This window comes from Chlamydotis macqueenii, chromosome 4 (assembly GCF_036417535.1).
Source record: "Chlamydotis macqueenii isolate bChlMac1 chromosome 4, bChlMac1.mat, whole genome shotgun sequence".
NCBI classification, from domain to species: Eukaryota; Metazoa; Chordata; class Aves; order Otidiformes; family Otididae; genus Chlamydotis; species Chlamydotis macqueenii.
The window spans coordinates 82,278,595-82,305,599 of NC_141559.1; the positions used below are offsets into that span (position 1 = coordinate 82,278,595).

Sequence of the window (27,005 nt, forward strand, 5' to 3'; positions counted from 1 at the left end):
AGCTGTTAGCATTGCACTGCAGAGGAGAAATTAACCTCTTCCAGAACAACCTGCCTTCTCAAAGTTCCTTTAAGATATTTTAATATTTTTTCAACTCTTCACTTTCTTGATAATTTCAAACAATTTTCATGTGCAGTCCTGTGTTTTGTTTCTTCCACGTGTTCTGGTCGTTAGGTTTTCTCCTCACATTTTTGCAGAGAGTAGGTAAAAGGCTGTTTTTCTTTTTTTTTTTCAGTTTAACAGCCTTTATAGTTACTACTGGACGTAGGTACTCAATAAACACTTGTGAAGTTACGATCTTGGAGCCAGTGACTCCACCTGTCCCACAACAGCGAGAATATTGGGTAGTAATCCCCATCTGTGAGTTTTACTGGTTGATACACCAGCAAAAACCGGAATTCGGAAATTAATAGGGTTTCTGAATTTGGATCTTCACCAAGGATGTGTCTGCCTTTGCCTCGGCTACGTTGCAGATGTTATAAAATCAGAAACGATTCAACGCAGGCACATCTTTGGCTTGGGATTCATCTCCAGCGTATTCCCTTGGTAGGCAGATCCCAGAATAGCACTTAATTGTGAGGAGTTTAAGTATAAATTGCACAGACACCACAAAAGCCTTAAGCGCTGATTAAATTCTTCACTTGCTGTTGGAGCATTTTAAAGCAATTCATTTGCATTACAAATGGCTAAAAGCCATATTGGTAGTTTTTCAGAGGAGGTGTAAGTTTAAGTCATTAAGTGAGGCAGCTCTGTGGATGACAGACAGAGAACAAATCTCCACAGGTCCCTCACGTCAGGCTCCAGATGAGCAGCTCTTGTTGGTTCTTGTGTTAACGAACGGCTGCGTTAATGTTTATTCAGCATCGCTCTGTGTTCGTTAGTAACAGGTACGGCTTGGGAGTCTGTTTCATTACTGACAAACTTTCTTTCCCTGCCGTTCACAGTTTCAATATGTGTCCCAATAATTGCTCCGGCCGAGGGGAGTGCAGGCTCAATAACAGCAGCGACGCTCTGGAATGCGAATGTGCCAAGTACTGGAAGGGAGAAGCTTGTGATATTCCCTACTGCGCCGATGACTGCGGGGCGCCTGAGAGAGGGCATTGCGACTTTAACGACACAAAGGCGTGTTTGTGCTCTGCGGGCTGGCAAGGTAAGGCTGATTGATAGGGAGAAGGTTGCCTTTTCTATGTATGAAGATGTCCCAGCTCCTTGCAGGGGGGTTGGGCTAGATGACTCTTGAAGGTCCCTTCCAACCCAAACCATTCTGTGATTCTGTGTATGGCTCTTGCAGCTTAATTGGGAGTATTTAAGAATGTTGACAAGTATTAGCATTTTGATTGGGAACAGAGTAGCTTTTCATATCAAAAGATTGTACTTCGTTTGTAACACTTTTAAAAGCAGCTGTGCTACCATACAGAGCATAGAATCATGGAATGGTTTGGGTGGGAAGGGACCTTGAAAGCCCACCAGTCCAACCCCCCTGCCAGGAGCAGGGACATCTCCAACCAGATCAGGTTGCTCAGAGCCCCGGCCAACCTGGCCTGGAATGTTTCCAGGGATGGGGCATCCACTGCCTCTCTGGGCAGCCTGTTCCAGTGTTCTACCACCCTCATGACTGCCTAAAGGCTGTCCTGATAAACTTATTCCCTTTCCAAGACTTGAGCCTCTTCAGCAGGTTCTGTCCTCTGTTGTCTGTAGTAACCCTGTGCTTGTGGGTGGGTGTCACTGAGAAGAAGGGATAGCATCCATGCGGCTTTTTACTTTGTCACTTGCTGCTCCTCTTCTTCCACGTCATGGGAAACTGTGAAGGGAAGCCTGGCAGTTGAAAAGTTGGTTTAAGAGAAGCAGAAATATAGGAGGGGAAAAAAAAAAATAGGTGAACAATTCACAAAAATGTGTTGCTGAGAAGAAGAGGAATGAAGAGAAGGAGAAGAATGAAGAGAGGGAAAGGCAGCCATAGACCCTTGGGGATTTATAGCATGCTGCTGAGCTGGTCTCCTGAAGCTTTCATGGGTTGTGTTTGGGGATTTTGTAAGAACATGGTGACTGGGTAAGTGCTGGAAGATACCCTCGCAGTGTGGAGTGGGAAGGGGTCTGCACCATGCTCCCCTAGAATGACAGCAAGGGAGAACAGAGCGGAGTGTCTTCTTTGCTGCGTCACCGATTCATCTAGTCTGGAACTACTTCTTAGTTCTGAAGAGAACTTTAAATTTGCAGTATGTGGTTATGGTTGGGAGATCGCACAGGAGATCCATCACAGATTGCTGATGTGGGCAAGGAAATGAGGATCACGGCTCTCACTTGTTACCTGGCCATGCACCGTCTTTGTCACTTGTGGGTTGACCTCTAGGTGAAATATAGGCTTTGGAAAAAAATCAACTTAATTTTTAAACCTTATTTTCCCAGGTCCTGGCTGTTCAATTCCTGTTCCCACAAACCAGTCGTTTTGGACCCGGGAGGAATACTCTCTTCCAAAACTTCCTAGAGCATCTCACAAAACCGTAATCCATGACAATAAAATGTGGATTGTTGGAGGCTACGTGTTCAATCATTCTGACTCTCAGAGGGTTTTAGCGTGAGTATAAACCTAGATATTAAACTAAGCAGAGGAACTTAGATTTGAGAATTCTTTTTAGAAAATGCCACCTTATGTGCTGTGTTTTGGCCTACGCTTTGTCTCCAGGGGAAAAAAGTAGTAATGAAAACTTAGGCTCATGTTTGAGATGTGGGAAAATGCTGCTGAGGGGTGCTAATTTTGGAAAAGAAAAGGGTAAGGTTCCTGATGTTCAGTGAATTTTTGATTCATCTGCTTCTATTCACTGTATATTTCTAGGTGAGCTTCTAAGCTGTATCTGGCTTCATATTCAAAGAGGGTCCTTCTGCTTCAGTGTTATTAGCCCTTCCTTATATCATATCTGTGTGACTGGAGGTGTTTGGTTCCTTAATTAATCCATACTGATTAACATTCATGTTTGTGCATAGCGGACGGCACACCAAACAGAGAGTGGTGTTTAGGACGGTGACATTTATGCAATTACCTGAGGAGATTTCAGGAGATTTGACAGTAACTAAGATATCGGATAATAATTACGTGCCTCACAGAAATCACCTGTAAAAAAAAAAAAACAACATTTCAGGCTTCCTCTTAAGCTTGATAGTATTTGGGCAGATGTAGGCAAAAGCTGGATTTTTTTCCTGGAGACACCCACATACCTTGCTTTCACAGACCTCAGTGAGAGCTGTGTTCAGCACTCGTGCTCAGAGGTAATGGTTCTTGTAGGGGAAGGTAAAGAGGAGCTGAAAATGCAGACTTTGTTGTAGAATAACTGCTGATTACTTCCCCAGTTTACTCTTTCAAAGTCATGCCTGATTTTTCAACAGATACCCTGTGGCTCCCTTGAACACTTTAACAGAGGTGATTTTATCTTCTAAGGCTGTAAGCCTGGCCAGCGTAGTTCATGCTTTTATCTAAAAAGCCACATGCCATTTTCAGGGCACAGGGTTTATCTTGTTTCAAGGTCAAGGAAAAAATACGCTTGAGTGACAAAGATATAATTAAAAAATGCCTTTTTTTTTTTATCAAGCAGTTGGAACTTAGCTTAGTGTAAATTTTTCTGCTCTTTTGGGGGGTTCACGTGGTGTAAGTTGTCATAGCTTAATAGACAATGAATTAGCTCTTGGTTTTCCATGGGGAAGAAAGCTCAGGGTAAAACAAATCAATACGTGGACATCAAATAACAGAGCAGGCTTGACTGGGTTTTTTAATCCGTAAGTACTCTGTGTGTGCTCTGTGCATGCTGAAATCTTGGTGTCGAGGGCTTCTGCTAAATAAAATAATTTTCCACAAATCCTGGAAAGAATGAGCAATAATTTTCTTGACTTTAATATCTACTTCTTGAGAAATTAATTGAATTTTTACTGTGCAGGTATGATCTTATTTCTGAAGAGTGGCTTCCGTTGAACAACACTGTGAACTCGGTAGAGATGAGATATGGTCATTCCTTGGCATTACATAAGGTAAATTCAATGCTCCAGACTCGCTTCCCGGCTCGTTTCTCCCTCTTCTCCCACTACAGTCACCTCTTTTCACAGATCAGTTCAGCTTTGGGGGAAGCATTTCTCTTTCAGAGCCTTCTCCATGGACATCCCAGTCTGTGTAACTGTTCTCCAGGGAGTCCTTGGACTGGGATCCTAGGTGGTCTGCAGTTCTTCTGCTTGTGTGTTCCTTCTTTGCCCTTTTCTCAGAGATTTTAAGGCTGACTGAGGTCACTGAGTCCATTATTTCCTTTTTACTGTCTGTCCTTGCAAGACATGCCCGACTGCTAGCATTTCCTAATGTAGGAAATGTAGACCACATAAATATTTTTAAGAGCTCCATTGTTTAAAGCACCAAAGCAGAGTTGGTGAATTTGGAAATTTTGGAGCTTGCTCTGCTTCTGTAGTAGACCCATGAATCTATTCTTCCAGCATCTGAAATGGCAAGTGGATTTGACTGTTTCTTACCTCATTTGTCACCTGCATACTTTGCTGGGGTGCAGGCCGCGTGAGAGCAGAACAGCAAAGCCTTTGGAAAGAAATAGAATACCCTTTGTCGTGTGATAGGATGAGGGGTGATGGTTTTAAAATAGAGGGAGGTAGATGCAGATTAGATATTAGGAAAAAACTTTTTACACTGAGGGTGGTGGAACACTGGCCCAGGTTGCCCAGAGAGGCGGTGGATGCCCCATCCCTGGAAACATTCCAGGCCAGGTTGGCCGGGGCTCTGAGCAACCTGATGTGGTTGGAGATGTCCCTGCTCCTGGCAGGGGGGTTGGGCTGGGTGGGCTTTGAAGGTCCCTTCCAACCCAAACCACTCTGTGGTTCTATGAAACGAGCTAATCCTTTACTGACCTTTGGTTTTGGGATGTTAATTAGCTCATTGCAGTGCAAGCCTATATAAAGCATAATTATAAACACTTGAAAAACTCCACACAGCACCATTCACAAACAGAACACTTGAAGAACCTGAGAAGGATGGAAATTCCTACCTGAAGTGGCTTGATGCACATTCTGCAAATAGCTGTTCAAAAGTAGGGTACGACCCAAAACAAGGGTCGTGTCCAAAGAAGGGCGACAAGGCTGGTGAAGGGTCTGGAGCACCAGTCTGTGAGGAGCGGCTGAGGGAACTGGGGTTGTTCTGTCTGGAGAAGAGGAGGCTGAGAGGAGACCTTATCCCTCTCTACAACTACCTGAGAGCAGGTTGTAGTGAGGTGGGGATTGATCTCTTCTCCCAAGTAACTGGTGATAGGATGAGAGGAAATAACTTCACATTGCATCAGGGGAGGTTTAGATTGGATATTAGAATTTATTCACCAAAAGGGTTATCAAGCACTGGAACAGGCTGCCCACGGAGGTGGTGGAGTCTCCATCCCTGGAGGGATTTAAGATGTGTAGATGTGGTGCTTAGGGACACGGTTTAGTGGTGGACTTGGCAGTGTTAGGTTAATGGTTGGACGCAATGATTTTAAAGGTCTTTTCCCACCTAAATGATTGTATGATTCTATAATAAGTTGGTTTACCATCAGTGACAGGCAGTGGTTCTCGGCAGTTTCCCAAGAAACACCAGCTATAGTAGAGAACTTTCCTTCCCAAGGTTATTGCCTCGTCAGTAGGGAAACAGGGCTCCACTACACACTTTGGTGGCTTCATGGCTGACTCTGAGATGCCTGCAGAAACACACAAAGCAAACTGGATAGTTTTGGAACTTACGGGATGATTAATAAAACCTTGTCAAGCTATCCTGGCTCCCTTCTTTCCAAAGAGTACTTTTTTTTTTTTTTTTTTTTTTTTATCAGTGCATAAACTTGGAAGACAAAGCTTTTAGTGTACAGACACAGAGGAGTTTCCATCGTAACAGCCTTTCTTACCAGCTGTCTTCTGCTGTTTCCTAAATGTCAAACTTCTTGGCCTCATTTTAAATCTAACTTCTTTCAGGATGATATATACATGTATGGTGGAAAAATCGATGCGACGGGGAACGTGACCAGCCAGCTGTGGGTGTTCCACATTCCTACCCAGACCTGGACTCAAGCGACGCTGAAAGCCAAGGAGCAGTACGCTGTCGTTGGCCACTCGGCGCACATCGTCACCCTGCAAGACGGTAGCGCCGTCATGCTCGTCATCTTTGGGCACTGCCCTCTTTACGGGTATATCAGCAATGTCCAGGAGTACAACCTGGGTGAGTGGGGCCCTGCCTACCGTTCGCTTCAGTTGGTTTGAAAATTATTTAAATAATTTATATTTGTATAGTAAAACAAAGACAAGTATGATGCCCCATCCCTGGAAACATTCCAGGCCAGGTTGGCCGGGGCTCTGAGCAACCTGATCTGGTTGGAGATGTCCCTGCTCCTTGCAGGGGGGTTGGACTGGGTGGCCTTTGAAGGTCCCTTCCAACCCAAACCATTCTGTGATTCTGTGATCTTCTCCTTCTATTTGTATTTATGAGAAGTTAGATTGAACTTCCAGCGTTTGTGTAACACAGTGAGCAGGCAGCCATGGGCCTCCAGCTCTGTATGGCTTGTTAGCTCCCAAAGACAACAAAGCTGTAATTGAGGGACAAAGCAGGATAACTGTGGGACAATTTAAGGTAGTTTTCCTCTCTCCCTCTGGCAGAGCAAACACTTCTGAAATTATTTTTTGTATCCTGTGAATAGAAGAATGGCTGTAATGATTCAGGCCAAGAATCCACTTAACCTGTGTCGTAGTTCAGCCCCGATCAGGACCAGACTACACAGTTTCTCTCTCGCTCCCCCCACCCTCTGAGAGAACAGGGGGAGATGATATAAGGAAAAACGGCTCGAGGTTTGAGATAAGGACGGGGAGAAATCCTTAAAGGTACCATTACGGGCAAAACAGACTCGACTTGGGGAAAAGTATTGATTTATTTCTAAAACTAGCAGGAGAATGAGACAGGGAACAAGATAAACCTCCCCCCACCCCTCCCTCTTCCCAGGCTTAACATTATCTCTACCACCTTCCCTCCCCCAAGTGGCACAGGGGAAAAAAGGGAATGAGGGTTGTGGTCAGTTCATCATGCGTTGTTTTACACAGCTGCTTCATTGTCGGGGGAAGAACTCCTCGCATTCCTCCCCTGCTCCAGCGTGGGGTCCCTCCCACGGGCCACAGTCCTTCGTGAAACTGCTCCGGCGTGGGTCATCTCTTCCACGGGGTGCAGTCCCTCCAGAACGGCTGCCCCAGCGGGCCCTCCACGGGCCACAGCCTCCTTCAGGCCTCCACCTGCTCCAGCGTGGGGTCCTCCACGGGCTCCAAGTGGATCTCTGCTCCTCTGTGGACCTCCATGGGCTGCAGGGGGACAACCTGCTCCACCATGGTCATCACCGTGGGCTGCAGGGGAATCTTGGGCAGGAGCCGCGTTACTCCTCCCCCTCCTTCTGCACTGACCTTGGCGTCTGCAGCCGTTCCTCACAACAGGCTGGCAGACGCCTCTCAGGATCCTTTTTACATCTTATTCACTTCTCATCTCCTCTCCACTTCTTGCAGCCAGGCCAGGGCAAGTTGGGCCCAGTCGGCTGCCCGGCGGGAGGCCAGAGGGTGAGGCCTGCAAGGCCCATGAGGCTCGCGCCTCCCCCTCTCTGCTCCCGCTCAGCTGCTTCACATCTTCTTCTCTTTTTTTTCCCTGTTTTTTCCTTCTTCAATACGTTATCGCAGAGGCGTTATCACGGAACATTCTGCTACCAATCGGCTTGGCCTTGGTCAGCAGCAGATCCGCCCTAGGCCCAGCCGAGTCCACTGGACAAAGGAGAGCAACTTCCAGCAGTTTCCTACAGAAGCTGCTGTAGGGCCTACCTTAGGCCCCCCCTCACTAACAAAACCAGAACAACCTGATACCCCTGTCTCCGGTAGCAGTGATTACCAGATGCTATGAAGAACAGAGCATGACTTTCTGGGCTTCCATTTGCCCCATATCCTGGGAATAGTCTGCACTCTGACTTTAGGATCCAGAGATTTCCAGTATCATCGGTGGAGAGGTGTAGAAAGCTCTCCAGATGAACTGAACTCCTGCCTAATTTAGCTGCTCTGAAATGATGTTCTGGAGCCACGTCCCTTGCTGTACTGACCAGGCAGAAAGCGTAGTTAACACGGGGAGTTCACAACGTGATGTGCTTGTTATTGTCACAAATAGTGGTCCTGTCAGCACTTTTTGAACTGTTACCCTTGTCCTTCAGTCATCCTGATCCAGGGGATCTGCTGGAGCCTGCTCTGCTTCACTGGTGTCCACGTGAGCCAGCTTTCTTCCTCTAGGAGAAAGCTGGAGAAAAGCAGGATGTGTGGGGCAGTGGTTTGTTTTTCTACTATTCTGCTTTTCCCATGTGTGATCTTGCCAACGGTTTTTTTTTTTTTTTTTTGCCTTTTTTTGTGCCTGATCTGCCCTGGAGTTAGGAAGCCTGTGTAGGGTTGCATTCTGCACTCGCTACAGAGAATGGGTGTGTAATTTGGCATTTTTGTTTCAGTTGCCATTATATTATATCTAGAGTACTTCAGCGTTATTTTAGTGAGTGAGATACAGGACCATTGATCACAGATTAGTGTTTAACTGCAGTGATCTTCGCAGTCACACTTACCCTGGCTTCAGTGCTGTCTGCCTTTATGTATAAAAAATCAAAGCGCTTTTGGGTTCCGTTCCAAATCAAGCCACGGTGCTGGCGTTTTCATGTCACTGAAATGCAGTATATTATTTCTGTACTTTTTATTTCTCGTTTACGTAGCTTGTCTGCAAAGTGTAATAAATGAGTGTAGAAGAGATATTTCTGGTCTGGGTAAAAATACTTGACAATACTTCTTGACAACAAACTCCTTGCAGGAGAATATTTTTGGATATGAAGTGGTGGAGACGGTGTCTAGATCTGAGTCAAGGGAAACCCGATTTGTTTCACTATGAGATTTGTTGGTAAATTATTAATGGGGAGAAGTTAATCATGTTTCATCGCTCACATTTTGTTTCTCAGCCACGAATACTTGGAACATCTTACAGACGAGCGGAGCTTTGGTGCAAGGAGGGTACGGGCACAGCAGCGTTTATGATCCAAATACAAGATCCATTTATATCCATGGAGGTTACAAAGCGTTCAGCGCCAACAAATACAGGCTAGCAGATGACTTGTACAAATATGAAGTCGATTCCCGTATGTGGTGAGTAGTTTTTCCTGTGTACCACCCCCTAATTTTTGTTTGGAGTGGACGAGAGGATGGGGTATTTGGTAAGGGTACAGTAGTACATAGTTACCTACGTTCAGGATAAAGTCTGTGCTCTTGTGTGTGTTATTTTTGTGTCCCTTTATGAATAGAGAACCATATAATCAAGGCTGTGAATGAGCCAAGAAATCCATTCTAACCTATTGTTGTGTTAAAGCTGAAAAGAAAAATATTGGAGGGGATTTTCCTGCCAGCAGTACAGGCTGTGCGTATGAGTGCAGTTACTGCAGGCAAGGGAGCGATAATTCATTCCGCAGTTAAGACCGCAAAAGTATTTCTATTATAACCCCATTTTCTTCTGGCTTTGTAACTGCTTGAAATGTTCACTTCTTAAGCTGAAATCTTCTGTGACTTGTTTCTGTCCAAAGGTGAGTGTTATTAAAAAGCTATAGCAAAACGTCACAATTTTGAGCTATAGAGGTGAAATACGTTCTCCTCAAATTTTGTGTTTTTCTTAAAGTTGTTTTTAAAGGCTCCTGACAAAAAGGAGACTACATTTTGAATTAACACATGTAAATTTGAGTCACTATATCCCCTGTTTTGAGTGTTTAAAATAGCTTATACTTCTGCAACAACTGTTTGTGAGTCTGTACTGATGAGGGAAGTAACTGCCGAGTAATTTCCAAAACCTTTCCCTCCTGCTCTGTTGTACGTGCAGTCATAACCACACTCCTTTCTTGGTTCATTTGGTCCCTCCACTTCAGCCATGGAGGGGGCAAATCTGACTGAAGAGGCAGAATATGTCACAAGTGTGATGATCTTCTTCCAAACTGCTGCAGCACCGACTTCCTTTCATTGCATTTATTGTGTCAGCCTCGAGAGGGCTGGCAGTAAGGCGCGTAGGAGTGCCTGCTCATCTTTATCTGTACTTTTTTTGGTGTCGTTGGCTTGTTTTTTCATTTTTTTTATAATATAAGCCCTCTCTTCCTCTTGTGATTTCATGGAAGGGCAAAAAAAGCAGTCCCCCGGCTTTATTTTGGCAAACGTCTTTCTCCCCGTGTTCCCTCAGATGTTTTGAGTGGCAACGTCACAGTCCAGCGCTGTCAGCCTGGCAGGGACAGAGCGATGCTCAAAAAGCCCCGTGTGTTCGGAACCGGTCGCTGGACCGGGTCGTTGATATTATTTGCTGATTAATTCGTTTTGAAATTCTGGGCTTCGTGCAAGCTGCTGTCGGGATGCTGCTGGTGTGACAGCCCGCGGTGACACCGCTGCCTGCGAGACTGGTGTCAGGGGTTTGCTGCAATCCCACCCTCTCCAAGTAGCAGGGAAATTCTCCCAAGGGTGAGCCTTTGTGTTCAGTGCCGTTAATCGTGCTGATTAAACCTGAGTGGTGAGTACGATTAATGCTTCCCATGACTTAGTCATGGATGAGGTGTTGAGTTTTGTAGGTATTAAGCTGCGGGGCTCCGTGATTTGCAGCTGGATAAATTACCTTAAAACAAATTTGTTCGTTTTGAGCAAGAGATGATGCCCTATTTGAAATAATTCCTTAGGTTACTATAAACTTAGAGTTACTATAAAATATTGGAGTCCTCCCAGGCAGCATCCATATCAGCAGGTTCAGCTGACTCCGCTCAAAAGCCCGGTTAGTGTGAGAACTTGATAATGCCTAGGGAAGGAACGGATGATTTTAAGGTCCATCGCTTTGGAAAGAGACTTTTGTAGATATTTCTCCTATAAATTGGGAAGATGAGAGAATGAAATTACAAGGGGGAATTGAACAGTTTGGAAAGGAAGTTGTTAAATATCTCATTAAGAAAAGTAGTTAAATACTCTCCCCTCTCCTCTTCCCCACACCCATGAAACCTCCTTCAACTTGAATTTATGGATGATTTTGTCTTTGCCAGGTACTAATCAGTTTCATTAATCCATATATTTCTATTTCTGAAGGACTATTCTTAAAGACAGTAGGTTTTTTCGCTACTTGCACACGGCTGTGATAATGAGCGGAACCATGCTGGTGTTTGGAGGAAACACGCACAACGACACCTCCATGAGCCACGGCGCAAAGTGCTTTTCTTCGGATTTTATGGCGTATGATATCGGTAAGTTCTCACAGAAATAATAATAAAAATATTCTTGGGTATTCGAAAAGAACTGTCTTCAGAATGACTAATTTACACGCCGGATGTGTTATACCAAATGCTACTTACTAAGCGTACTGCAGGAGAAAGCGTAATGAGGAGAGGCTCATTTAGCTTGCTGCTAAACGAGGAAATGAGCTGCTGCAGTGATTTCTCGGCAAATACAGCAGCGGTTATTTGGCCAACAGTTTATATACACAACCTCAGCCATTAAAAATTATTTCTTAAACAGAGAGCTTGTTGTTTTACTGTCTCAGCCATAACGCTCTCCTGGTTTTTTGAGTGTATTTCAATCTATTTTTGGTCTATTAGGACAGTTACAAGCACTGGCCGCTGCCGAAGCTCAGCTTGTGTGTTGCACGCTCTCGTTTTAACTGCAGGCTGGCTGACTCCTTTGGCTGGGCTGTTTGTAATGTCAGTTTGCTTATATGTTCGCTTTATAAGCATAAATGTCCCCATAAGCACTATTTAACAGTAAAGCCAAACAATTTGATTTTATTTGGAATGATGAGGTTTTGATCAGTTTGAGTGCCAGAAGAGGGCAGCATTTATTTGTGAAAGTGAAGTCCAGAGATGATGCATTTAAGAAGAAAAGAAGAGAAGAAATTATATTAAAAAAAAAAAAAGGTGCGTGCACATCCAGATAATTTACACTGGAGAAAAACACCGTTCTATACTCGTATCACATTCTGCCTTCCGCTCTCAAAATCCCTTAACTGTGGGCTCTCGTGATTGATTGCCTGAAATAATCATGCAAACCTGAATTTGCAGAGTGGCTGTCCACTGAGATGTTGCTCCTGGTTTCTGAAAGGAATATGCAAGCGAATGGATTGCTTTCAGCAGCAGATTTGGCATCGTTGAGCCATTTTGCTGTCCGTTGGAAATCGTTGCCTTCTGCTTCTTGTGATTTCAAGTCATATCCCTGTGGAATGTATTGTATGCTCCTAGCTAGCTTGATTTTGAGTTTGGTGTTTTTTTGGGTTTTTTTTGTTTTTTTTTTCCCCCTTGAAGAACATTTAAAACAATGTATTTTGACAGTCGGGGGCAGAGGAAATTTTTAAACTTGGATAGCAATAGTGACAGATTTTTCTTCCTTTTCTACCGTTTGTGGTCTTCCCTGACCCGTTGAACTATTAGGTGTAAAACAGAAAATGGGATTAATTTGGCAAAATATGTCAATAATGATGTTCATTTTGATTCAGTTTAGTTAACAGGCAGATTCTTGTTACATGAAGTGTCGTAGTTGAGTTGCCCAATCCTTACTGGCTTTACACAGAATTGGAGCTTGCATTGGTTGCACTTCACGTGACACGCATGGGATGTGTTCTTATGGTCTTGGGTACCCTCATTCCTTAGGACAGAGACTCTCAGGCTTAGAAAGGACAGCTTTGTTTCAGAAAAAAACACCACTTTTTAAATTCTTTCCATGACAGCATACCTTATATGATTTACCTTATCCCATTGGACCAGGGACGCTACCAGGAACGTGTTAGCATGTTGGCTATTGGTCGTGTCACAGCAGAAACACCTACTTGGTGGTTCTTCATACATCATCTCTGCAGTGATTATATTCATCTTATTAACGTTGGTCTGCCTGGGAATAAGCCTGTATGTTCTGGGGAAGCACTGCAAATATCCAAGACCGTTAGGACCATGCCGCTGTAGATGATTATGGCTATCACATCTTTATTATTAACGTACTTACGTGTTTAGCTATTCATTGGTGCTCCCAAGGCTCAAGCTACCCAGGAGAAAACAAGGCAGCAGGTCAATTGATATTGAGGACCTTTGCAGGAGAGGCTTAGTGATTTGTTATCTTAGCATAGTACAAAAGTAAGGAGTATTTGGCTGATTTGCTGACTTTAACATCTCATTGATGAAGGTGATACCATAATGATGATTGGAGGACTGGAGTAAACCTAAATTGAAACACAGTCTAAAATAACGGCTTCAAAGACAGACCTCCTTTACGTTTGCCATTAAAATTTATTTCTGCGGTAACTCATTTTATTTACCTCAGCAAATTTCTCTGGTTTGCTCTCCTCAAATTTCTAAGTAATCAGACCACATGCGTTGAGTGTTGTGAGGACATGCTGTCTTTTTTCTGTGTAAGTGTAGGATGCAAACAGATGTCGCCGAGATGTGCGCAGAGATCCTCTGGAGGTACAGCAGATTAGGTAGATCTGAGAACGCGTTAATGCTTCTTATTCTTTTATCCTCCAGTTGACCAGATTGGGGCTTATTCAGTCCAAATTGTCCAGGTAATGCCCAGTTTTGGAAGGTTTGAGGATAACAGCGCAGCCATCTGCGTGCGTGTGCACTTCTTGTTGCTTCGCAGGACAAACTTTTGGATTGTGTTGACGTTGAGGTTGAGCAAACACTTAAGCAGAGCAGTCACATGGTATTTTTCCTACATTCTGCACGCTACAGTGACTAGTTAGCACTTCCTAGCCCAAAATTGATCTCTCTGGCCTCTATAGAAGAGTTTCCTGCTCTACAGCAGTTTTGTCTCTGGGTGGACAGATGCCTTGTTTAATCCTTTGCCTCCTCCTGTCAACAATTCATAGCAGAGAAGGACCCGAGTGAGAGTTGCAGCCCTTCCATCGCTGCACGTCCCTCTCTGGGAGAGAAAAGGCGAGGGTTGGACTTTTAGAAAGGTCGTGTCTAAAACAAGAATAGAAACTTCCCAGGCAGATTGTCTCAAAATGCAGTTACTGGGGTTTAGGTAACCGTTCATTTTCATTTCTAAAGAAGTTCTAACTTCATGTTCTTCTAAAACTCGGCATGAAATATTCATATAAAGCCTATACTCGTATAGTGAAGTTTTCTCTCCACAGGAGAGAAATTAAAACTTCTATTTACCCCATCAAAATTCTGTTTTGATGACAAACATAGAAAGAGGCTGGATGTTTTCATAGCATGTGTCTTCTATTTGAAGCGTAAATTTAATAAATCCTGAGCATTTTAAGTTTTAGGCTTGTCTTAACTCATAAGTCAGGAAGGACAGGATTCTACGTCCTGTAGTTTCAGAATAATTCATTTTTTCCAATACTCGGTCTTCAGTTAAAGATGGCAAAGAAGCTTAGAAAGCAAAACATTCCAGACCTTCTATTAATCTAGAAAAATATGTTTCTTGGCCTCACATAACTCACAACTTGGTGGATAAAAAATTGCAAATTGCTCTCCAATTTTACTGAAGTCTCCTGTTAAAAATTGGAACCATACATGCTCGTTTCAGGAGTGATGCTGGGCTGGCTTAAATTCTTTGAAGAGCGAGCAAATGACATCTAAAAAAAACCCCTTCAAAATCACAATTTAGCGAATTATTAAATCGATTAACTGGGTCTTAGGTCTTTTATCAGCACTCGTGAACAAAAGTTTCTGCTGGAGCAGAGGTTAGGATCAGTTGTTTTAGAATCATAGAATCACAGAAGGATTTGGGATGGAAGGGACCTTCAAAGCCCATCCAGCCCAACCCCCCTGCAAGGAGCAGGGACATCTCCAACCGGATCAGGTTGCTCACAGCCCCGGCCAACCTGGCCTGGAATGTTTCCAGGGACGGGGCATCCACCACTTCTCTGGGCAACCTGGGCCAGTGCTCCACCACCCTCAGCGTAAAAAATTTCTTCCTAATATCTAATCTGAATCTACCTCCCTCTGTTTTAAAGCCATTACCCCTCGTCCTGTCCCAGCAGGCCCTGCTGAAGAGTCTCTCCCCACCTTTCCTGCAGCCCCCTTTGGGCACTGGGAGCCGCTCTCGGGTCTCCCCGGAGCCTCCTCTTCTCCAGGCTGAACAGCCCCAGCTTTCTCAGCCTGGCCTCACAGCAGGGCTGCTCCAGCCTGCTCATCATCTTCATGGCCCTACAATTTTACCCAACAATTGTCCAATTAAGTTCAGTTAAAAAAAAAAATTATTATTTTTATCAACCTACTAGTTTGGGTTTGTCATCTTTTTTTTTTTGTTTTTTTCCCAGAAGTTCAGTTCACAGCACAACAGTTTTATCTTGTATGAAAGAATCTGCGAGCGTTTGAGGGCTCTGTAGATCTTTACAGCTGATTGACTTTTCTCTCTTAATTGCCTAAATTGCCTGAACTGCTGCTGGGACCTTAGCCCCCAGGGTGACCCCATTCCCTTGGGGAAGTTTAAGTGACATGAATTGGACAAACTTTTCCTGCTTTTGTTCCTTTGATTGCTCAGTGGGTTATATGTTTCTTAAGTTGGTTTTTGTTTTTTTTCTTTTCATGCTGCCTAAAGGAAGAAATTACCTGAGAAATGGAGTAAAAAAATGCAGCAGAATTTATAAATGTTATGCTAATAGAAAAAGATGGAATAATCTCATGTTATATTAAAAGAGAAAAACAACCACAAATCCTTGAGCTATGATGAGTGAAAAATATTTTTAAAAACATCCATATCTACCCTCTAGGAACATAATTGCAATGAGGAAAGAAAAAGAAAGATAAGTCTCTGTTCTCAGTGATACTGGTTTGGGGCAAAACTACAAATAATTCACATATAAACAGATAAAAACTGAACTTGTTATGCAATGAAAAATTCCCCTAGTAAAGGAGAAAATGCAACTCAAGCTGCTGCTGTTTAATTACACGTGATTCCCAAAAAGCTGCTAACCCCTTCCACACAATGCCCTGAAGCTTTCCTTTTTCATGGACTGTGTAGATGATGGAGCAGAGCCGTAACATCCTTCCCTTCCCTTTTTGTCGTACAATGGTAGCTGGGGTGAAGACTGGGTCTTAAGTCTTGCAAAAGAAGATAATACAGCGCTTTCCTAAACTGTTCCACTCAAGATTTGAGTTTTGCTGGTGGGTGGAATGGTCTCTCTATAGGAATTAAGGTGCTTTGGGATCTTTCAGGAGGAAACGTGCTAGGTAAGTCGAGTCGTTAATTATCCTGAGAAACTTCTCTGAACTGAGCTTTCCTTAATCCTAGCTTGCGATCGGTGGTCTGTTCTTCCTCGCCCGGGTCTCCATCACGATGTGAACAGGTTTGGACATTCTGCTGTGCTGTACAACGGGTAAGCTTACAATCGAGCTGGGGGGTGCTGGTGTTTTTCACACCTCAGTAAATGCGTTTCTTATTCATCTGCAGTGGAACTTTTTATCTCCAAATTGTACTTTCCCTCATGGTTTCTAGATCTGTCCATGTTTCAGTTTCCATAGCTTGTCCTGCGTGTCTTCTCTTTACCAGTCACTGATGCACAATATTTAGGTAAAATCGTAGGTGAAATTTCTGCTGTTAAGCATTTTTTCCACAATAATAATGTCCGAGTTCTCAGGTGAACATCTGGCTATTACATTTGAGTTTGTGGAACCCAGTTTGAGAAACGATACTTAAGAATCATTCTGATTCCTTTATCCTTTTGAGGATTCTTCCTGTTAATCAGTAACATTATTTAAAGCCCAGTTTAAGCTGGACAGATAATTATCACTGCCTTGAAGAGGAAGCTGTGCTTCTAGATACTCGTTTTGTCTAAAAACCTCACTATTGGTTTCAATGTACACTGAACATCAGCTGTGCATTTCATAGAATCACGAAATGGTTTGGGTTGGAACAGACCTTCAAAGCCCACCCAGTCCAACCCCTCTGCAAGGAGCAGGGACATCTCCAACCAGATCAGGTTGCTCAGAGCCCCGGCCAACCTGGCCTGGAATGTTTCCAGGGGTGGGGCATCCACCGCCTCTCTGGGCAACCTGGGCCAGTGTTCCACCACCCTCAGTGTAAAAAATTTCTTCCTGATATCCAGTCTGAATCTGCCTCCCTCTATTTTAAAGCCATTACCCCTCGTCCTGTCACAACAGGCCCTGCTGTGCACTTTCCCCCCATCTTTCCTGCAGCCCCCTTTAGGCACTGGAAGGCCGCTCTCAGGTCTCCCCGGAGCCTCCTCTTCTCCAGGCTGAACAGCCCCAGCTCTCTCAGCCTGGCCTCACAGCAGAGCTGCTCCAGCACTCTTATCATCTTCGTGGCCTCCTCTGGACCTTTATCAACTGCTCCCAGTTTGCTCCCATTAAGCCTGTGTTTTCTCTCTTCCCTAATATAGGATTAAAAGAGTATCAAAAGTCCTGATTATTCAACCAAAACTTTTATTTAGTTGCATTGACTCTTCTTCACTCTCTTTTTAAATATGCATTTACAAACAGGGATACACAGGGTTTTTTGGGTGATGTGTTTGTGTAACTAATTAAATTTGGTGTTTTGCCTGAAGCAGTTTTCATGCTGCAGGAGGTTTAAAAAACCCACCTTTCTACCTCCCTCCCCTCTCAAAATAATACAAAAGTATTATTTTGTTTTAGAGTTTTGGTTGTTTGTTTTTTTTTTTTTTTTAGTTATCACCATGACTTTTTGCTCAGTTGCTAACTACCATGAAAATAACTGGTTTTGTCACAGCCGTGTAGCTGTCACAGTTTCTGAATGCTGGTTTCATGGTGTGATATCGTCTCCCCAGTTTTTAGCCTTCCTCTGTCTCTTCCCATTGTTCTTCATGGGAAGATCCCACATTTCTGCAGCATTTTGCGTATAGTCGCGTTGATCAGGTGTCACCAGAGTTTTGGCTGAAGGAGGTCGATCCATGACCTTGGGATGGTTTGACTCTGTCTCAACACCCGTGTGTTGAGATTCTCTTGGTTCTCTGAAACGGTGGAACCTGACTGACCTTTCCATTAGTGCCTTCCTTAACCAAGAGCTATTTATTTGGGTTTATACCTGCTGGAATGTCTTAAAACTCTTTGCTCAGACCTTGAATCACGTTGACCTTCAGCAGTGTGTGGTCTGTAAGCACAGGTGGAAATGTTGATATCTTTGCTTCCATTTTGTCTAGCACCATGTATGTGTTTGGGGGCTTCAACAGCCTCCTCCTGAGTGACATACTGAAGTACACGCCGGAGAGATGTGAAGCTTTTGACAATGAAACGGCCTGCTTGCGAGCAGGTCCTGGCATCAGGTGCGTGTGGGCTGCCACCTCTTCCCTCTGCGTCCCCTGGGAAATGGCGACGGTAGAGCAGCAGCAGAAGGTCTTTGAAGACTGTCCTCCCAAGCCAGGTACGTGTCACGTTCTTTCTGTTTCCTTTTCCAAAAGGCTTGTAGTGTCTTTTTCTTTTCCAAATTCTGTCTTGCCTTAGTTGTCTGCTGTTATCAGATCAAGTTTAAGATGGGGGGGCTGTAGTTGTGCTTCCATACGTGCCATGGGAGACCTTCCTCTGACCAAGTGGCTGCAGCGACGTGGAGATGTTTCCATCTCTCACTCCTCCTGAAGCTGCTTGCTCATTAGTTTATTTTTTTTTTCCTACTGTACAACTTTCCTATCCTAAACAGACGTCAGCAGTCAGGAATCAGGCCTGAACCATTGCTCTGTAGATGTTTGCTCCAAGAACTGACCTTGCGAGAGCCAGCAATTCGCTGGTGAGCACCACGGGGCAAGGGAGGGGGATCTGGGTCCTGTGACGTTATCCTGTGCTCTTCAAGAGAGACACCAGGAAGAGTGTTTTAAGAAAAGTTACGTTAATTCTCCTTCTACAGTGTTGTATGGATAGAGGCAAAGAAAAAGAACACTTATTTTAAGGTCTGATTCCTGTCTTCTCCCTTACTATAATTTTTCAACAACTTTTCAACGCTTTGTCCCGATGCATTCGTTGCTCTGAATTAAATTATACGAACCTTGATTCTGTAATAGATGGCAGCCTTTAATTATTTAAAAGAAATTGATGTGAAGGGACATTGCTTTCACGGGCTCTCAATGTACAATAAATTTTCACAAAACACAGGCGATAAGCACTCGGAAAGATGAAGTGGAAAGTTCAAGCTTTGCATGAAAATGCTCCGCGTAATCGAAGGCCAGGCTTGCGGCAAAAGGGGCCTGCGGTGCGAGATGTTCGCCGTCCTTGGGAGATGTCCTCTGGCATCGTTTTGCGCGGGCGTTGCCTGAACGTGCACGCCGGGTCTTAGTTCACGCGCTTCCACGTCTCGGTGCATTTTCCGGCGTTGTGTTTTACGGCTCCTCGGGCGCTAAAAATGATTGACGCTGCAAATGAATGCAATGTTCTATCAGTTCAGTATCTGATTTACTAAGTAGTCGATAAAAGGAAATCTGCCGGCACAACTGTTTGGTTAGATCTTTTGCTGTATATAATCAAGCTCTTAGAGCTCTGTCAGGAAATGCCTGTTTTTGGTCATGCAGGTTTTTTTCTTTAATAGCTGTAGACAATGAGAAATGTGATCAGATTACAGACTGCTACAGCTGTACAGCAAACACAAACAGCTGTCAATGGTGCACTGACCAGTGTATCTCCATGCATAACAACTGCACGGAGGAACAGGTAAACTCTCTCTCATTCTTCCATAGTTTAAATTTAACCTTTAAAATATCCCGTGACCAATGCCTTCGCCTGTTGGTGTTATGACCCCTGTTGTTTCCTTATTTCCAGTGCTTGTGTAGCTCTGAGCTGCTAACGTGTTGGAATTTTTGTCAAGTTGATCCTCCAAGGGCTTTTTGTGGGAGTTTCCATTTAGGAGGATGGAGAAGGGCAGGGGGAGAGGTGGCGTGATAATTCACTAAGACGCATCACCGTTTGGGTTTGCCATCAAAACCTGACCCTTTTGTCAAAGCTTTAGTAGGGAAAATGTGTCAGATGGTGGCGTGGGGGAATATTCTGAATATAGAGGCTGTGGCCAGTGTCACAACTTTGGAGGACGGGGGTTGCTTTGTAGGTCTGAGCGGTGAAGTTCAGCGTGGTAGTTGTGGCTGTTAGGAACCGACGTTCGTTTTATGGGAAAAAAGCCTCATCTGTGCTGTTTCTTGTAGGTTCCTGTTACTCTGTATGAGAATTGTCCTAAGGATAACCCTGCCTATTACTGTAACAAAAAGACGAGTTGTAAAAGCTGTGCCATGGATCAAAACTGTCAGTGGGAACCTAGGAATCAGGAGTGCATCGCTCTGCCAGGTGGGTATTGCTTGTATTTGTGTGAGGAAAACCACCAACTTCACCCAGTCCAAAAATCATGTTGGTTTTTCTTCTTTTTTTTTTTTTTTTTGTTCACTTTTGTTTTTTTTTGAACTCCAAATCTGTGATTTTCAGTGCTAAGCTGGAGTAAATAATGTTTAATCATACCAGCTTTGGTATGAAACCTTATTTCTAGTAAATTCAGCAAGCGCGATGGAATATTTTTCGGTCCCAACTGTCTGAAGAGGAGGATGATCATTTGTATAATTATTAGGCTGTATTTCATCTCTCTTCTCGTTTGATAAAAGCAGCACTGTAGATATAATAGGCTTTTGCAAGATATTAGATTTAATAATGCATGCTGTTTAATTTTAGAAACTAGAATTGTGCAAAAGCCTAATGGCACGTACTGGACGAATTAGGCAAATAACACCTACAGTGTGTAAGGAAAATTCTCGTATTGGAGTGTTTCCAGTGGAGCTCACAGGAGCTGAGGAAGTAGTAAGTTGGGCTGTCTTTTTTTTTTTTTTCCTCCCAGTGACTGGGAGAGAAATATAGCATCTTCAGTGATTAACATTTACAGCTAATAAGGCAAAAAACTAACACAGAGAGGACCTTTTAATGGTTAGATGAAGCTAAACCACGAGGTTGGAGCGAGACATCAGCTCTACAGAAATTCACACTGAAAATGTCCAGCAGGTTTTTTTGCAAGAGTGGTTATGAGCGGGGGAAATAGTTCCTGTGAAGTAGAAGGAGTTCTTTGATAGCGGGCATGGCTGTGCTCAGGGTGAAAGAGGAATTCATCCTGGAAGTTTGATAGTGTGGACAGGATTAGCACAGCAACCCTCTTCTGTCGGAAGGTGTCCTAACAAGGACGATTGAATAAAGGGCTTTAAGCCATTAGCAAAATACTCATTTGCTTGCCTTTACTCTTTCTTCCACAATGATTTTGCTATTTGACTCCAGCTCCCTTTTCCTCCAGTGTTTTCACACATGGATACCTCTGATCCTGCTGGTTTGGCATCAGGCTGTGGGTTTTATTGTGGTGGAAGAGCTCTTTCACTACTTAGAACATTGTGAAGGTCGCTTGCATCTGCTGGTTTACTTTCTTTTTCTCCCCCTAGAAAATATCTGCGGAACCAACTGGCATTTGGTTGGCAATTCCTGCTTGAAAATTACAAACGCCAAGGAGAACTACGATCACGCCAAGCTCTCCTGCAGGTCCAACGGTGCTTTGCTGGCTTCTCTCACGACCCAGAAAAAGGTAGAATTTGTTCTGAAGGAGCTGCAGAAGATGCAGTCTTTGGTGAGTGCTTCTTTTTTATGTCCCCTGAGTAATTAAGCTCCGACTGTAGCAAAGTCCTTGCTGTGGTATTGTATGCTCTGTACAGAATAGACATGCCTCTTAACTGAAAAGAACTGGTTTTTCTTTTGAAATTCAACATACCCTATGGGTGCTTTTGAGCTGAAATTGTAGAGAATGTAAATGGGAAAGATAAATATAAACATACACAGTGCCTCAAAGGTATCGCTTGCTGTAATGAAATCAGCCGCGCGTTTCTCTTGTGGGATACATGACTGCAGCAGGAGTCCTCTCGTGACTTGTACACGATATTTTATAAATCAAGGTCCCTTTAGGGCACCGGAGGTGTTTCATGTACAGCATTTCAAGTTATTTATTCCGCTCAGAAAAGCGGCTCTTTAAAATGTTGGTTTCTTACTCCGCAGAGCCGCTTGGCTTATTTGGAGTTATTTGTGTTTGATTTAGTGGCAGGTGCTTTTCTGTCAGAGCCAGTGAGAAGTGACTTGGAATCTGTCCCTCTTCATGCATCAATAAAATAAATATATATTTTTATTTCCCGGTCTCTGGCAGAAGCACGGAGGTATTCAGGGCAGGTGGTATAGGTGGTGCTAAAGCTCCAACAAAGACCGATGCTGTGCAGCGTCGCTGAAATCCTCGTTTGGGCTGCTGAGCTGCTTGATGGCACATTAGAATAACTCCTCTTGGGTCCCAGAGGCCACGGTGGGCAGGGCTGCCAATCAGGAAGGGGTTTATATGGAAGAAATGAAACTGGAGGCAGTAGGATTGCTGTTTTTCAGAGGAGGATTTCAGTACTGAAGAGAAATATTCCCCTGTTGACATGAGAACATTCCCTGCTTTGATTCCCTCTGTAATTTTCAAGTGGCATTTCAGCAATGACAGGGTTTTAGAGGGGATTCAGTTTAGCCAAGAAAAGGTAAGGTGCAATTCAGACGAGATTGTTTGTTAAATCTTCTGTAAAGAGAGGAAGCCAAGCGTGAGATACTGTAGTAAAAGTACGAGGTTCGAACATCTCCAGGTGTTCCTGAGCATCCCAGTGGTTAAATGTGGTGTAAATTCCTAAAGACACATGGCAACGCTTCCCTAATAGTGCTTGAACCCCTACGCTGGGGAGAAACAAATTGTTAATATACAGGGGCTTTTATTTTTTGTCTAAATGATCCTTTCAAAAATAATCTGTGTATAGATATTTTGTAATAGTAGGAAAACGTGTTGGTTTTGGCACACAGTGCTGTGTAACCCTGTTGCTGTTCGAAGCTGCAGTTCTAAGGTTTAAGAGTGCAGAATATGAGTTTCGGGTAGGTTTCAGATTAGTGAGTTTTAGATGAGATAATAGGAAAAATTTTTTACACTGAGGGTGGTGGAGCACTGGCCCAGGTTGCCCAGAGAGGTGGTGGATGCCCCATCCCTGGAAACATTCCAGGCCAGGTTGGCCAGGGCTCTGAGCAACCTGATGTGGTTGGAGATGTCCCTGCTCCTAGCAGGGGGGTTGGACTGGGTGGGCTTTAAAGGTCCCTTCCCACCCAAACCATTCCATGATTCTATAAGTAGGTGATGGTTATGTGTAGCGGTGAGGAAAGACGTCTGCTCTAAAGCTTTCCTGGGACAGCCATGCCACCAAAGCGCTTTGATGGAGAAAAGACTTCAACAGTAAAATATCATACTGTACCAACACAGTTCAAATGCCTCTCCCCAAAATAAGTCAACCAAAAAATAAATTGCCGGTAGAAATCATTGTGTTATGGGTTCTTCATATTGAGAATTTGGTTGAAGCACCACTAATTTTTTAGCACCACTAATTTGGATTTCATCTGCTCCGGATCTGCTCTGGATTTGATGTGCTTGAGTCTCTCCACCTCTCTTGAAGAGCAGGAGATCTTCTACCCAGACTGCAGAGTAGGTAGATCCTGTCCTTTAAATTGTATAGGGGACTGCTGGTTTTTTCCTCATGCCAAACTGTAGCTCCAGAATTATTTTTTTTTTTCCTATGTCTAGCGATTTATAGGAGCCACAAACATATAATGAGCAGCTTGGAGTTAATTTCATAGTCAGCCAGTGTGAATGTTTGATTTGTTCTCCACGTAGTTTAGATAACTGGAAATGTAGTTTGGAACAAAGAAAGTGTTTTCTGAAGGATTTCTCAATCTGTGTGGCATTTATTTCTGATAACACCGAGAAACAAATATTTCCCTTATTCTAGTTTTGCAACATGTAACCTGGAAAAGTTGTTATGAGCATTATATAGTGTGTATTTTCTTTTAATACATAAGGTAACAAAACTGGGTATGAAATCTACCATTTTCCTTTCTTTCTAGCCCAAAACTTTGACTCCGTGGGTTGGACTGAGGAAAATCAACGTGTCGTACTGGTGCTGGGAAGACATGTCTCCCTTCACCAACACCCTGCTCCAGTGGCTCCCCGACGAACCGAGCGATGCTGGATTTTGTGGTTATTTAGCCGAGCCTTTCCAGCAGGGGCTGAAGGCAGCGACGTGCATCAACGAAGTCAACGGCAGCGTCTGCGAGAGGCCAGGTAATGATATCTAACTTGTGTGTCTTGTGACTAATACATCACACGCCATCAACACGCTGAAAGGGAGGGATGCCATTCAGAAGGACCCTGACAGGCTGGAGAGGTGGGCCCGTGCCAACCTCATGAAGTTCAACCAGGTCAAGTGCACCTTGGTCGTGGCAATCCCAGGCACAAATCCAGGCTAGGCAGAGAATGGAGGGAGAGCAGCCCTGAGGAGAAGGACTTGGGAGTGCTGGTGGGTGAGAAGCTCAACATGAGCAGGCAATGCGCCCTTGCGGCCCAGAAGGCCAACCGCATCCTGGGCTGCATCAAGAGGAGTGTGGGCAGCAGGTCGAGGGAGGTGATTCTCCCCCTCTACTCTGCCCTGGTGAGACCCCACCTGGAGTACTGTGTCCAGTTCTGGAGCCCCCAACATCAGAAGGACATGGACCAGTTGGAGAAGGTCCAGAGGAGGCCACAAAGATGATGAAAGGGCTGGAGCAGCTCTGCTGTGAGGCCAGGCTGAGAGAGCTGGGGCTGTTCAGCCTGGAGAAGAGGAGGTTCTGGGGAGACCTTAGAGCGGCCTCCCAGTACCTCAAGGGGCCTACAGGAAAGATGGGAGAGACTCTTCAGTAGGGCCTGGTGTGACAGGACAAGGGATAGTGGTTTCAAAATAGAGGGAGGGAGATTCAGATTAGGTATCAGGAAGAAACTTTTTCCACTGAGGGTGTTGGAGCACTGTCCCAGGTTGCCCAGAGAGGTGGTGGATGCCCCATCCCTGGAAACATTCCAGGCCAGGTTGGCCGGGGCTCTGAGCAACCTGATCTGGTTGGAGATGTCCCTGCTCCTGGCAGGGGGGTTGGCCTGGATGGGCTTTGAAGGTCTCTTTCAGCCCAAACCATTCTGTGATTCTATGATTCTAATGTGTTTTTATATTTCCTAGAGAGTAAAAAGCATCCCGTTCATTACACTTAAAACGAGCTGCATCATGACTTCGCCAAAGAAAAATGGTTCTGAAAAAGTGTCATCTGTAGTTACTTCATTCAGGAATTGGAGATTTTAAAAATAGCTCCACATTTAGACTGTTAACTGTCAAATGCTTCAAGTACATTATAGTTTAATTATTTTTCTCTAAATTGCATACCTGAATGTGACATTTAGGTTAATTATGGTATGGAGCTATCTCCTGCTTTAAAAAAAAAAAAATAAATGAAATAAAAGCTCCTTCCAATTTAACTCCCTTTTCCTCCCCTCCCCTGCTCCGTAGCCAGAGGAGGATTTTATCAAAGTTTGAAATTAATTGGGCAAGACACTTTGGAGATAGGAGAACTTTGAAAAGGAAACTATTTGCTTTTGGGAAAACTCTCCTAGCTTTGTTGGAACTGCGTATCTTCTGAAATGGCTCGGTGTGTTAGCACTCCATGATAGCTGATTATTTCTGCATACTAATTAGTGCCTCTCTGAGTTTTAAGAAAGTTGGAAGTGCAGGATGCAGATCAGGAAATGTGGAACCTGAACTCCGACTTGTGTACATTTGAACTTGCAGCACTTTGTATTGATTTAAGCTTTATCCGTTTTATTTTATGGTCTGAGAAAAATCACTTGAAACGGGTGATAAAGCGCTGGCTCGCACCACAAACTCCTGAGTTAGCCCTGCTTTCAGTACTCATTTTCTGTCTGGAACTGATCAAACAACTTAAGACAAGTCCCAGCGTGCTCACGTAAAACGTGGGATTTCTTCCCGACACTTCGGTTGGGAGAATGTCTAAGGAACACGCCAACAGGGAGATAAAGACCACATTCTTAACACTATTTATTTAAATTGGTTTTAAGGTGGCTACCTTTAAAAAGCATTAACGTTCATGAGGGATAGCTAATATGATAAATGATTTTTTTTTTTTTCAGTATTACTTTATTTCTCATATTCTCCAGCTCCATCCAGCATCGCCACACCGCAAATGAAGTGTTACCAGTCTGTGATATCCAAGTGTTTCTCAGCCTGAATAATAGTCAGGGCTTTTCATCTTCTGTCCTTCTATCTTGGGGCTGGGTACCTGTTTCTTTTTGGGAGAAAGCTGACTGTCCTTCTCCTGCCCGCAGCCAACCACAGCGCCAAGCAGTGCCGCACGCCCTGCGCCCTGCGGACCGTGTGCGGGGAGTGCACGAGCGGCAGCTCCGAGTGCATGTGGTGCAGCAACATGAAGCAGTGCGTGGACTCCAACGCCTACGTGGCCTCCTTCCCCTACGGGCAGTGCATGGAGTGGTACACCATGAGCAGTTGTCCGCGTGAGTAATTGCTTCTGCGTCCCGCCGAGCGGGCTGGAGTCTGGTGTTTGCTGATGTTTGCTAGCAAACGTCGTCAGACTCTGCCCGTCGGTCGTTCTGTCCAGGGGATTTTCAAAAATCAGAAGTGCCTGACCCCAGGAGCTCGGCGTGTGCGGCTCCGTCCTGCGTCACGTAAAGTTTTGAACAGAAGCAGGTCCTGGTTACGGGAGCTATCAATTAAACTGAACGGCAGATAGTCAAGGCTTTCGAGTGCGATGATGAAATCTCCACTCTCTTTTCAGATGGGGAAGTACTTGTTTCATCATTTGAATCCCTGCCCTTCAAAGTAATTGTTACATGATTTCATGTGATTAGCTTCTTTTTATATTTCTTCTGTGTCTCTTTTATTCATACATAGAGCCGTGTAATTTAGCATTAGATTATCTGTATCAAGTACAAATTAGGGTTTACATGAGTGTTTTATTCTGAAGTATTGTCTACACATAGCCCACAGTAGGAATTTATAACTTATTTTAAATACATGATTTATTTTTTTTTCCCCCTTTTAGGTAGATGTGAGCAAACTGCATAAGCTTTATGGTGCTTTGGAATATTGCTTT

At 44.1% G+C, this 27,005-nt stretch overlaps 1 protein-coding gene across 4 annotated transcripts in view; it reads left to right on the forward strand.

The window, feature by feature from the left end:
- The window catches only part of ATRN (attractin), a 149,095-nt gene that overhangs the window by 46,262 nt on the left and 75,828 nt on the right, over positions 1-27,005 (forward strand). For all 4 annotated transcript variants that reach the window (XM_086746152.1, XM_086746154.1, XM_086746155.1 and 1 more), the window contains exons 5-17: positions 945-1,150; positions 2,407-2,575; positions 3,927-4,017; positions 5,974-6,217; positions 9,006-9,189; positions 11,143-11,297; positions 16,285-16,369; positions 18,170-18,390; positions 19,543-19,664; positions 20,150-20,288; positions 21,413-21,594; positions 23,925-24,141; positions 26,221-26,406. In XM_086746152.1, coding sequence (XP_086602278.1) covers positions 945-1,150; positions 2,407-2,575; positions 3,927-4,017; positions 5,974-6,217; positions 9,006-9,189; positions 11,143-11,297; positions 16,285-16,369; positions 18,170-18,390; positions 19,543-19,664; positions 20,150-20,288; positions 21,413-21,594; positions 23,925-24,141; positions 26,221-26,406 — 2,201 coding nt within the window. The remainder of the gene's footprint in view (positions 1-944; positions 1,151-2,406; positions 2,576-3,926; positions 4,018-5,973; positions 6,218-9,005; positions 9,190-11,142; positions 11,298-16,284; positions 16,370-18,169; positions 18,391-19,542; positions 19,665-20,149; positions 20,289-21,412; positions 21,595-23,924; positions 24,142-26,220; positions 26,407-27,005) is intronic.